General features: G+C 46.8%; 1 protein-coding gene across 5 annotated transcripts in view; it reads right to left on the bottom strand.

Moving 5' to 3' along the window:
* ZNRF2 (zinc and ring finger 2) overlaps nt 1–8,043 on the bottom strand; it is a 189,766-nt gene extending 181,723 nt beyond the window's left edge. For 4 of the 5 annotated variants that reach the window (XM_090046420.1, XM_090046419.1, XM_090046421.1 and 1 more), the window contains exon 1: nt 4,015–4,552. In XM_090046420.1, coding sequence (XP_089902546.1) covers nt 4,015–4,405 — 391 coding nt within the window. In that variant the 5' untranslated portion in view covers nt 4,406–4,552. Of the gene's footprint in view, nt 1–4,014 lie in introns of all 5 variants that reach the window. The other variant, XM_090046417.1, reaches the window with a different exon arrangement.
* Between the last annotated feature and the right edge of the window lie 4,857 nt (nt 8,044–12,900).

Genomic DNA, 12,900 nt, shown 5'->3' with positions numbered 1-12,900 from the left:
ACTGGACTGGTTATTGAATGAGAAATTATTGCTTTAAAAAGGCCTATCATAATAACTTGGTATAGTGTACATCATGCAAGCTATCCCTATAAGTTAGTTTTGACCTGAAGCAGTGATACAAATATGAATTATGCAGTTCTGGGTAGTTAAACTATATCATCTCTCTCCAAGGCCAAGTTTTAAACAGTTGTTAACAGGTAATCTGATGCAAAGACTGGTTTCTCAGCCAAGAAAAGAAACTTAGCTGCTGTTACAGAAGAGTTTCATTACTAAACTTTATCTCCTCACATGTAGTTGGGACTTTGTACCATGTTGAAAGACAGAGGTTATAGAGTACATTTGGGTTTAGAATCTACTTCTAACTATAATGTAAGGCACAAAGTTTGCAGACACCCACATGCTTAATGTTGTATAATCTAGACTTAAAAACAGAGCTATATAAAAACTTAATACACTGAGAGTAAGCATTTGCTAGTAAACTAAACTGTCTAGTATATAGTAACTCATAAAATGCATAGCAACATTCGATTCAACTGTTCTTTGATCATAAAGGTTTGTAAGCCTCCAATCAAACATGAACACAAGAGTCTGTGAAATGAGAGCTCTGACTTTGGGAAAAGAGATAAAAATATTAATTATAATGTTAAGAAAAGGAATGTAGCAAACATCAGATCATGCTTTCCTATATCGCAATAAATGACGTTTAATTCTTTGCATTGTAGTATATAACTAGTACTATTAGCATGATAATGTTTAAAATAAGTCAAATAGCTAATACTTAAACCTTGTTCGGGAATGCAAACCTATTCAGTAAAAAAGTGACAATGGAGTACAATTTTATTACAGCAAATGAATTATAGTAGTCGAGCAAATACAGCACCCACACGTCACTGATGGATGAAGTCAAGCACTGTGCCTGAAAATACAAATACTTTATTCTTTGCACATTAAACTGATTTTACAAAGAAACTGCTGAACTGATTCTCAAACTAGCCCCCCATACTTGTCAGTATAAAAAGGAACACTTCATTTATCTTGCAGGTTACAAAACAAGGGAGGGTTTTTGAGGCATGCTCACAGTATACAAAGTAATTGCCAGGCACCACGCCTAAACAAGCTTGAGCTAGTCACCAGCAGGACAAAAGCAGTCCTCCAAGTTATTTTCTACTAGAGTCTTATTAACTTATGATCTCCAGCAGGGCCATTTATACCAAGCATCTGATAAATTACACATGCACACAGACCTTTACTGGAATTTACTGAGTTAAACATTTTGGAAAGTTATGTTGCTGATGCTACAGAACATTTAGTTACATTGGAAATATAGATAGTCACACGTACAAACACAAACATGCATTGGACAGTTGTGCTGTGTTAGAAAGTTTGAAAAATAAAGGTCCTCCTGTCCTAAGCAGCCATTCATTTCAATAACAAAGAACAAAACTTGGGAAAAATAAGTTGATTCAGACTGATTCACATGCATAGCTAATTTAGCTGATCATATTTTGCATCTTGATAATCAAAACCCTAACATCCAGAACCCATCAAAATCATCTTTAAAAAAAAAAAAAAAAAAGGTTATTCAGGACATAAATTTTATATCATCTCAGACAATTAACACTAACGCTTTAGCACTCCTGCTTCAAATGTTAATGGGAAATAAGACATACTGAACAACCAACCAGTGTTCTACAGAAAGCACATTTATGCAAGTATTATCATCTGAATTTGGAACAAGAGGAAAAATACTACCTGCAGTTAATTAGGTAAGATTCTCCTGCTCAAGAAATCTCAACCAATCACTGGGGGGGGACGACAACACCCAAGCTGCATATTTTAATCTTTGATTCCTACCCCATATTTTATCCCATTTCTCCTTGCAACTGTGCAGGCTCCACTGAAAGATTTAAAGGGAAAAATCATTTTCTTCAACAAACAAATTACTAAACATTTTAAGTTTTAATCTCTCTCTCACTATATTTTAGCTGTACAATAAGCAGTGGCACAGCACCCTTTGACTGTTGAGGGAATTATACACAACTGCCTTCCTACATATTGTAATATTCTGACACAGCAACCATCCTCACACCAGAGCCCTGATCTGATTAAAGTCGATAAACAGAATGTTAATAGATATGCAGCAGCCTGGCACTATACGAACACATATGCTTATTTTTTCTCTTTCAAGGACAAATGCTCCTTAGTAAGGTAGCCTGACACTTTCCATTCTTGTGTTCAGCCACAGAACTAGGAAGAGACAATAGCAGACTGAGGAGATGACAGGACTGTCTTCAGGTCTAAACGCACAAAAAGGCAGCCAACAAAGAAGTCTGTGTGTTGAGGGGGTGGGGGGTGTCACATGCATGCCAATCAGCTAAGATGCCTAAGGACTGGGAAGAAAAAGATCTTAATTTGACCTTCTGTTCTTGAGATTAAGCCACTTTCATTAAGGACTGAGAATGAGTTTCAAAAATAAACCCACAAGATATTCCACACAGAAACTATGTTCCACGGCAACAAACAAATAGATTTAGCAGCATAAATACCTTTAACATGGGCACTTTGCACTGAACTACCTCTCCCCCAAAATAACCAGTTTTGATCTCCTTTCCAAGTCAGCTAGCCTTTGCACATATATATTAGGTTCCTATAGCTTTCAAAAGAATGACTCCATCACAATGTCCTGCTGCACCATAGTGTTTGCCCTTCTGACATGAGTGGCCCTTTGATAGCCAGTGTCACTGAAAGAAGTCAGCTCAGCTTCACCTAAAAACTTATGCTTGAAAGAAATGGTGTAATATATGAATTCCCCTGGTACCCAAAATGATTCATTCAAATTGCACTCTAAAAGAAAAAGAGTCTACACCCAAGAGATTCATCATTTAATTTGACTCTGCTCCCTGCAAGTTAAGTCAGTGGTTTTCAATCTTTGTTCATCTGTGGACCCCTAAACAATCCTGAATGGAGGTGCAGACCCCTTTGAATTGTAAGTGTGGGCAGTTGTATACTTTTGACTGAGTATAGTCATCTTTTGTGGACCCCATAGACATAGTCTGCGGACCCCCATGGGTCTGTGGACCACAGGTTGAAACCATGGAGTTAAGTAGTTTTGCTCAACCCTCTCTCTCTGTCTGCAGCATCAAGGAAATAACACTCTGGTACACCAGATAGTGTGGTTTTGATAAGAAGGGCTCTTTAAAGGAACTCAGCTCATCTATAACATCAGCATCTGTGGGAAGGAAGAGAACCCAAAGAAACTTGCAGTTATACTACTGTCACTAGCAACCAGCTTTCACTGGAGAAAACCCTAAGTCTCAGGACCAGGAACAAGCTGTGGTGGTTTTGCTTTGTTGGGGGTTTGTTGCCTCTCAAGTGGGATTTCTGTCCCAATGAAAAACAACAGCACCAACACATGATCCAATTAACTCCTCATGATGTAAGGAGCAGGCCGGGGTATTTACCCAGCCACTGATTACAGCTATTAAAGTCTGAAAGTCTGTAGGCCAAAGCAGCTTCTTTCCCCCTCACCTCAGCGACTACTGCATTGCTGTGGGGTTTCATTTCTACATCCTCCTCCCCACTCCCGCTTTTAAACCTCCTAGAATAAGACCAGCCCCACAGGCGGGCCCAGAAGCGCGAGAGCGCCCTGCCTGGGGGAGGGAGGCCGTGCCCTTAAGTCATGGTTCACAATGCACAGACATTACGGGCTGGAAGAGACCTCGCAAGATCATCGAGTCCAGCCCCCAAAGAAGCCCATCCTCAAATCCTGCCCCACCCCGCAGCCAAGCGCCGAGCCTCACGCCCCTCACACGCCGCCGGCGGGGCCGTGAAGGGGGGCAGGAAAAGGACGCAGGGCTCCGCGGGTGGCGCCCTGCCCTTGGGGCGGGACTGGGCCAGGGGGAAGCTCGTTACACGTCCTGGGAAAGTCCCAGCTCCTAGGGACAGACACCTGCCCGGTCCCGTGCTCCATGGCAAATGCCCCCCTCAGCCCACCCGGCCCCGGCCCCACACTACCTCCGAACAGGTGCGGCGAGAGGTGCGCGGGCAGGGAGCCGATGAGCAGCCGCGCCGCACCCCCGCCGCCGGCGCTGCCCGCGGGCCGCTCGCGCCCGCCGTCCTCGGGGCTGCTATTGACCGAGTCCTGCGAGCCGGAGGCGCCGCCGCTGCTGCCGGGCGGCTGGAGAGGGGCGGACAAGGCGGCTCGGGCCCCCGCCGCCGCCGCCACGCCGGCCGAGCGGCTCCTCGGCGCGCCTCCCGTCGCCGCCATCGCGGCCCCGCCGCCCGCCGCCGGACTGCCCGACAGCCGCCCGTCCGCGCCGCCGCTGCCGGAGGGCACGTCCCCGCCGGAGTACGCCCGGCTGCGGCCGGCGGCAGCGGTGGCCGGACCGCTCTGCTTCGCGCCCATGCTGCGGCCGGGGCCGGGGCCGGGGCCGGGGCCGGAGCTGCGGGCTCCGCGCTGGGTGCCGCCGCCACGCGGCTCAGCGCCACCATGAGCCGCCGCCGCCTCCCGCCCCGCGGGGACTCAGCCCCGCCGCCGCCGCCGCCATGCCGCCGCGCTGGGGGAGGGGCGGCACCGCCTCCGCCGCGTCGCGTCGCCATCCTGGGGGCGGCGCTGCGCTGCGCAGGGGGCCCGGCCCGCGAGGCCTCCCGCCCACGCGCAACGGCCCCACGTCGAGATACACTTGAGAGCAGCGGGCACAAGGGCTGCATCGCTCTGGCCGCGGCGGGGACACAACTCCTTCCAGCCCCGAGCCTCTCCCCAAAACCTCCCGGCCTCGGTCCCAGCAGCGGCACACCCCGCTCAACTCCCCCACCTCGGTGCTTCTGGACCCCACTTTTCTTTTTCATAATATATTTCCTGTTCCAGTTCAAATCCACTCCAGATCATATCAACTCAACCCTTCCAAAATGCAGATGGATGGAGCAGGCAAAGCTCCTAACCACCATGTATTGGTGCTACAACCAGCGAGCATCCTCTGTCCCAGCCCTGTCATTCAGGGACTTCAGATACTTCTAAATCCACTGGCAGACATCCCATGTGCAGGTCCAAGCCCAGACATCTTGGGGTTCGGATGCCCCTGGATACTACTGGCAAGCATCCTGCATCCCTGACTCTTTAGCCCCACTCTTCAGGTACTTCCTACACTCTATCTTAAGCCACAGGAGGCCAAGAAGCACTTCTGAGAGACTTGAGGCAGCGTTGGGGGAGCCCCTGTAGCTGCTGGGCAGGCACCTGGGAGCATCCCCCCTGCCCAGGCGCCCGCTGTGAGGAAAGGTCTGCAGAAAGGAGGCAGAGGACCATAGACAACTGGTAGGGGGTGCACATGACCCCCTGGTGGCCAACACTGATGCTGTCTGTAGGGCTGGTGGATCACTGCCGTCAGTAGCTTCTGCAGGTGCCCCCCCAGATCCAGGAGGCACCAGTCACTCATGCAGAGGACATCATGGAAGGGCCACAAGAGCCCCCTTTGCCTTCCCCTTGCAGGCTTGGAAAAGAGTTGAACCACCCACACAGCAGCAGGACCTTGGTTGCCCTGCTTTACCTGGGGCAGGTGAGGGGGCGAGGTCTTGTGTTGCTGACTGGGTAGTTTTGCTAGGAGGTCAGACCCTGGGTTTGTAGGGGGTGGTTTGCCTAAGGCTGAGCCTGCCTCAGGCAGGGGGGTTGGACTGGATGACCTCTAAAGCAGCTTTGCTCAACCCGTGCATCGCGACCCAAAAGTGGGTTGCATGAATATATGAAAAGGCCATGAACAAACTTTACAAACGGATTCTCCTTTAAAGGAGAAAAACACAGGAAACCGTGGCTTTTTCCCTTGCAGGCTGGCAAAGTTCCGGTCTGCAAGCGGGTGTTTGGGCCCCATGCCCCACACATGCACCCTTGCCCCACATACAGGCAGTGGGTTGGAAATGAGGGGCACTGGGTCGGGACTGGCCATCGATGTGTTTACAAAGGGGTCCTGGTACAAAAAAGGTTGAGAACCACTGGACTAGATGAGGTCCCTTTGAGCCCTGCTTCTGTTATGATTCTGTGAAAATAACTCCCAGTGTTGCCTCATCTAGGGTTTCCTTAAAACCCCAGCTGCTGGAAACAGATGATTAGCTAAGAATCCCAGCTCGGGGGGGTATCAGGGAAAGAAGTTGCTCACCTTCACTGTTGTGGAGTAAACCTGAAAATGTGAGCCTAGGGCTAAAGGCTTTACTGAAGATAAGAAATGCAGACATCGATATAGTTACACCAGGCTGAATTGCTCTTATCTCAGTCTTAATCTAGATCATACCATATTGGGGGTCAGGAAGGAATTTTGCCCCATGGTTAGATTGGTTTGGACGGGGAGGGGGTTTCCTACCTCTGTAGTGAGTGGCATGGCCCTCTACCCAGGATTTCTAAAGCATCTATTGACAACATTTCTTAGAAGTAGGACATTGGCTGCCATGGTTTCCCTGCTTTACAGGTTAGGGTGCTAGGTTTGTGTGGCATCAGGATTGATGGTAATCCTATGTGGAGTTTAGATAATGGATTGTAGGGTATGGTTCAAATAGAGATTATCCTGTCTCAAGCAGGGGTTGAATTAGATGGCCCCAGGAGGTCCCTTCCAGCTCTACTTTTATATGATTCTGTGTAAAGGAGGGGAGGGGGAAGGGGTGGGAAGGAGTGGGAAGGAGTTAAAAAGCATAGTACATCACTTCAAAAAGATAGTTGTTCATGTGCCTTAAAGCTAGAACTGCATATATATTTGCTGGCTACCCTGCACAGAAATAGATATACACAACCGAATACATGATAAACACAAGCAGATACATGCAGGTCTGTGCTACCTAAAAAGGGAGGAGCTACAAAGCATTATTATGCTCTGAGCGTTTTTGTTCAAGTACAGTTTCCAGAGGAGTTAAGAAGAAATCTGCCCACACATCTAGGCAACTCTTAAATGAATGAACATCTTGACTAAGAGTAGTGAGATTTCATTGAAGGTAACTGAAATGAGTTCCTATGAGCTATGAGTACAAAACTGTATAAGGAGGCATACTGAAGATGCATCTAGGATTTTAGGTTCTGAACCACTGCAATATTTCAAGGCTCAGGAGGAAGACTGCTACCTATAGAAAAAAGTGATAGTTAGGAATACAACAGTGGTTATTCCATGTTGGACCAGTCTCAGGAACAAGTTTTAGGTTCACAGATTTTAGTTTTTCTAAGACTGTGGGGTCCAGCTATTTTGGTAGGTGTGCCACAGATTAAGCCTGTGCTGTACCTGAGTGCCATTCTGATCCCCTTCCCCTGCTCAGTCTGATGCCCTGCTCACTTCTCTCTGCCCTGCGTTCCCTGTTCTACTCTGCTTTCTGCTCCCTGACAGTGTCATAAATAGGGCAGGGATAATGGAGCAACTACCCCAGGCGCTGATTAGGGAGGGAGTGGCTGCTGCTGGCAGCTGTGTGATCACGACTAAGGTGGCTACCAGACACTGCTGCTGCCCTGGGTGCCTTGCTGCATCCCTATACTTCTGTTCTATCTGCCTTGTGTTTCCCTCCCAATATGCTGTTCTGCTTTTGCTTCCTGCCCTATCTGCAGCTGTGATCTCTGCCCACTCCCTCATCTGCCATGGGCCACATGCACACAGGCTGCCTATGTCACTTGTGGCATGTATGCCACAGGTTAGAGATCTCTGCTTTAAGATATGAACATTCAAACACCAACTATGTTTTAGCATTAAATAGTTACATTAATTTATAATTTTTGGCAACCGGCTTATTGACAACAGATTCTTAGAATATGTTCTTTTTCATTCGGTATATAGTTATAGCAACAGGTTATTTGTTTTTAAATGAGATGTATCATTCCAGATTTTCTACAGGACCTGCAGGAAGCTTCAGGAAAGAATGCATTACTTTTATCAAATCACATGTAGACATAGCCAGCATATAAACCTAGAGGGCTGTAAGGTGGTTCTTACTCAACCACCCAGCTACACTTCTAATAAAGATATACACTGACTGAGAACTGTCAAAGTTGCCATTTCTCGATGCACCCTTCGCTCTTCCCCTTGATTCGTTTTGTACACCAGAGCTGCAAGAGGTAGTACATGATCTTGTTACACGATTGAAATGTTTCCCAGCTGGACAAATTCTTTCCAGGCAGTTATGTCCTGACTGCAGCCTTTCGGTGTTACCAGACTGATGTAGAGAGACGGGAATACTGTGAGAAAATCTTGTTGCACATTTTTACTATGGGCAAAACTTGTTACAAGGAAAATCCTACAGCCATTAGTCCCTTACTCAGATGAAACTTTAATGAGTCTTACATAAATAAGGGCATATGGCTTTGGCCCTATAAACTGAGCTATCCACATTAGTTCAATCTCCACATGACAAATTGCAGCATAAATCATTTACTTCTTTAAAAATAGAAAATATGATTGAATGTTTCTGCATCCAAAATATACAAGCAGGATTCCTACAATCAGTCATCCAAAATAAACTGCTTATATAGATGACTGGCATAAATAAAGTACATAACTGCATAGAGGAGCTTCATATTTTCAAGGCTCTCCATCGTTCAGTAAGTTCTATTTGAATAAGCATTCCAATGAGCTACATATACATCAACGTCACAATGGCTGTAGCTTCCAATTTACTGCATAAACTTTTTTAACCCAAAATACTTGCACACATTTAAAAAAAAATCTAAAAACATATTTTGTGTATGATATATTAAGGTGCTGGGACATCTTTGTGATTAGATGCAAACGAGCCTTTTAAATCCGAAAGACTGCAAAATGTCTGTATGCAGTGGGATATCAAATCTTGGTCAGGCATGTTAATAAAGTCAACAAAGCATTACATGGGCCAGTGAATCCACCTGAATAATGTCATGCACAGGTCTGAGCCCTAGCTGCATTATGAGCCATGACAGGAGGCACCTTGCATTTTCGGGAACATTGCTCCTGCTGGAACCAAATACAGGCATTTTTGCCACTGTTGTCCAGCATGGCTCAGGGCAGATTTCAAAGACAGTGTGTTAGCATACAGCTAGTGCCTTTCCACCACTGCCATCATCAATGCAGCTACCTCCAGAACTAGGCCAATAGTAGAAGAATTTCTGAAAATACTCTTCCTACTATATGCCTTTTGTGAAATTACTTCACCTTTGATCTGGTAAGCATTCATTGTTAATATAGGCAGTATTTGCCTCTCAAGAGTGTTGAACGTAACTTGGAATTAAGAAGGCCTGTAAAACAAGTTCAAGGTGTTCTAATCATTAATTAGCCTGACAAGCATAAAATTAACCATGTACAGTAAATCCATACAACTCATCCAGGTAATAAATCAAGACAGGAAAAAGCTCCTTTTTTTTCATCTGACCCAGGGGCATACCTTCAACTCTTCCCAAAAAAAACATAAAATAGCTGAATATAGGTGTGGAAATTTAGCACATTATATTAATAGTAAAATTAAATTTGTGAACTACTATTTCCTTTCATTAACAGCAAGGGATTGTATAGACAGGAATGTGGTATTGCATCCCCACTCGACCCATTCATTCGCCCACCTATTGTGAAAGAAGTGCTCTAACAAAAAACCTGTACAAGATGGCACCAAGTATGGAAAGCGAGGAATGTTAAAATGTGTATATTTAGAGCCTGGTCTTGCATTCATTACACTAAAAAAATTCCCATTGAGTTAAAAAAGTAGATCCTAAATAAACAAGATCACATCAAGGGGAAGAAATAGATTTGGGGCTCCTGAGGCAACTCTCGGAGACCATAAAAGCTAAAGAGGCGGTGGTCATGGGGGACCTAAACTACCCGGACATCTGTTGGGAGACACAGACAGCAAAGTCCCACCGCTCACGCAGGTTTCTAACCTGTGTACAGGACCTCCACCTGACGCAGGAGGTACATGGTCCCACTAGGGGGAATGCCTTACTGGATCTGGTATTGGCAACGGGGGATGACATAGTAGGGGACCTACAGATCGGTAGCCATCTGGGGGACAGTGATCACCTAAAAATACAATTCAACATAAGGCGTCGAGTGGGTAAGGTAACTAGTAGGGTGAACGTGCTGGACTTTAGGAAAGCTGATTTCAGTGAACTCAGGCGATTAGTGAAGGACGCACTGCAGAGTAGTAGTTTTGAAATGATGGGAGCCCAAGAAGGGTGGCTGTGCCTTAAGGAAACTATCCTTCTCGCACAAAGCGAGACGATCCCCCTGAGAGGTAAAAGAGGGAAAGGGGCCAGGAGGCTTCCCTGGCTGACCAGAGAAATCCAGGGCAGACTAAGGGCCAAAAGGGGAGCACATAAAAAGTGGAAACAGGGAGAGATCACCAAAGAGGAATATACCTCTTCTGCTCGTGCTTGTAGGGAGGCAGTTAGACAGGCCAAAGCTACCATGGAGCTGAGGATGGCAACCCAAGTAAAAGACAATAAGAAATTGTTTTTTAGATATATAGGGAGTAAAAGGAAGGCCCAGGGAGGAATAGGACCTCTGCTAAATGGGCAGAAACAATTGGTGACGGACAGAGGGGACAAGGTTGAACTCCTCAACGAGTTCTTCGCCTCAGTGTTCCTAAGCGAGAGGCATGACAAGTTTCTCACTGGGAGTGTAGGGAGGCAGCAGCAAGGCACCAGACTTCCATGCATGGACCCTGAGGTGGTGCAGGGTCACTTGGAAGAACTGGATGCCTTTAAGTCGGCAGGCCCGGATGAGCTCCATCCGAGGGTACTGAAGGCACTGGCCGACATCATTGCAGAGCCACTGGCGGGAATATTTGAACGCTCATGGCACACGGGTCAAGTCCCGGAGGACTGGAAAAGGGCCAATGTGGTTCCCATTTTCAAGAAGGGGAGGAAGGAGGACCTGGGCAACTATAGGCCAGTTAGTCTCACCTCCATCCTTGGCAAAGTCTTTGAAAAAATTATCAAGGCTCACATTTGTGAGAGCCCGGCAGGGCAAGTTATGCTGAGGGGAAACCAGCATGGGTTCATGGCAGGCAGATCGTGCCTGACCAATCTAGTCTCTTTTTATGACCAGGTTACAAAATGCCTCGACGCAGGAGGAGGGGTGGATGTCGTATACTTGGACTTCAGGAAGGCCTTTGATACGGTATCCCACCCCATACTGGTGAACAAGTTAAGGGGCTGTGACTTGGATGACTGCACAGTCCGGTGGGTGGAGAATTGGCTGGAGGGTCGCACCCAGAGAGTCGTGGTGGATGGGTCGGTTTCGACCTGGAGGTGTGTGGGCAGTGGAGTCCCGCAGGGCTCGGTCCTTGGACCGATACTCTTTAATGCCTTCATCAGCGACTTGGATGAGGGAGTGAAATGTACTCTGTCCAAGTTTGCAGATGACACTAAGCTATGGGGCGAAGTGGACACGCCGGAGGGCAGGGAGCAGCTGCAAGCAGACCTGGACAGGTTAGACAAGTGGGCAGAAAACAACAGAATGCAGTTCAACAAGGAGAAATGCAAAGTGCTGCATCTAGGGAGGAAAAATGTCCAGCACACCTACAGCCTAGGAAATGACCTGCTGGGTGGCACGGAAGTGGAAAGGGATCTTGGAGTCCTAGTGGACTCCAAGATGAACATGAGTCGGCAGTGTGACGAAACCATCAGAAAAGCCAATGGCACTTTATCGTGCATCAGCAGATGCATGACAAATAGGTCCAAGGAGGTGATACTTCCCCTCTATCGGGCGCTGGTCAGACCGCAGCTGGAGTACTGCGTGCAATTCTGGGCGCCGCACTTCACGAAGGATGCGGATAATCTGGAGAGGGTCCAGAGAAGGGCCACTCGTATGGTTAAGGGCCTGCAGGCCAAGCCCTACAAGGAGAGACTAGAGAAACTGGACCTTTTCAGCCTCCGCAAGAGAAGGTTGAGAGGCGACCTGGTGGCTGCCTATAAGTTCATCAGGGGGGCACAGAAGGGAATTGGTGAGTATTTATTCACCAAGGCGCCCCCAGGGGTTACAAGAAATAATGGCCACAAGCTAGAAGAGAGCAGATTTAGATTGGATATTAGGAGGAACTTCTTCACAGTTCGAGTGGCCAAGGTCTGGAACGGGCTCCCAAGGGAGATGGTGCTCTCCCCTACCCTGGGGGTCTTCAAGCAAAGGCTAGATGTGTATCTAGCTGGGGTAATGTAGGCCCAGCACTCTTTCCTGCTTATGCAGGGGGTCGGACTCGATGATCTATTGAGGTCCCTTCCGACCCTAGCATCTATGAATCTATGAATCTATAAGATAGCATTTCCAAATGGCAGGTGCTATTGTTCTTGTTTCTTATTCTACAAGGAAGTTTTTTCATAACTAAACAAACGTTCAAACAGAAACCAATCCTGTTGTACCTAGTCAAGGTCAACCAAAAAGACTAGTTTGGATTGGTGAAATGTACATAACTATTCTTTGAAAATAATTGCAGACCTATGTTTCAGTATTGGCTGCACTAATTTACCTACTAAATATAAAGATTATAAGTTGTCTCCAATCAGTTTGCCTGCAAACACCATTGGTGACAGGTATACTCCACGATGCATTTTGGGAACAGCATATAGATAGATACAGTGACAATGCTGGACTGAATGTACCTGATCATGTTTGGTTTTAGAAGCTAAGAAGTCCTGGGACTGGATTGGGGGAATTTGGAATCCCAGGCACTGCACATGCAGGTAAAAGAGGCCTGGCCAAATACTTGCCCAGTACTAAACTATAGAAATGGAATGAGTAAGGCATTCAGTCCAATCATTGTTGCTGAGCTGATAAACAGGAAGAGGAAAGAAGGAAGGACATGCATAATTACATTGTGTGTGCAATGCTGTACTTTTTGGAAAGTCATGAGGACACGAGGAGGAATTTAGCTAAGCAGTGGATCAGACAAATAAGTCATCATTTCGTCTGCTCTTTGGCTTTT

Source organism: Crocodylus siamensis, chromosome 5 (assembly GCF_052110815.1).
Source record: "Crocodylus siamensis isolate JL-2025a chromosome 5, ASM5211081v1, whole genome shotgun sequence".
Classification (NCBI taxonomy): domain Eukaryota; kingdom Metazoa; phylum Chordata; order Crocodylia; family Crocodylidae; genus Crocodylus; species Crocodylus siamensis.
Note: the sequence above shows the minus strand (reverse complement) of the source record. Positions and strands in the feature narration are given on the sequence as shown.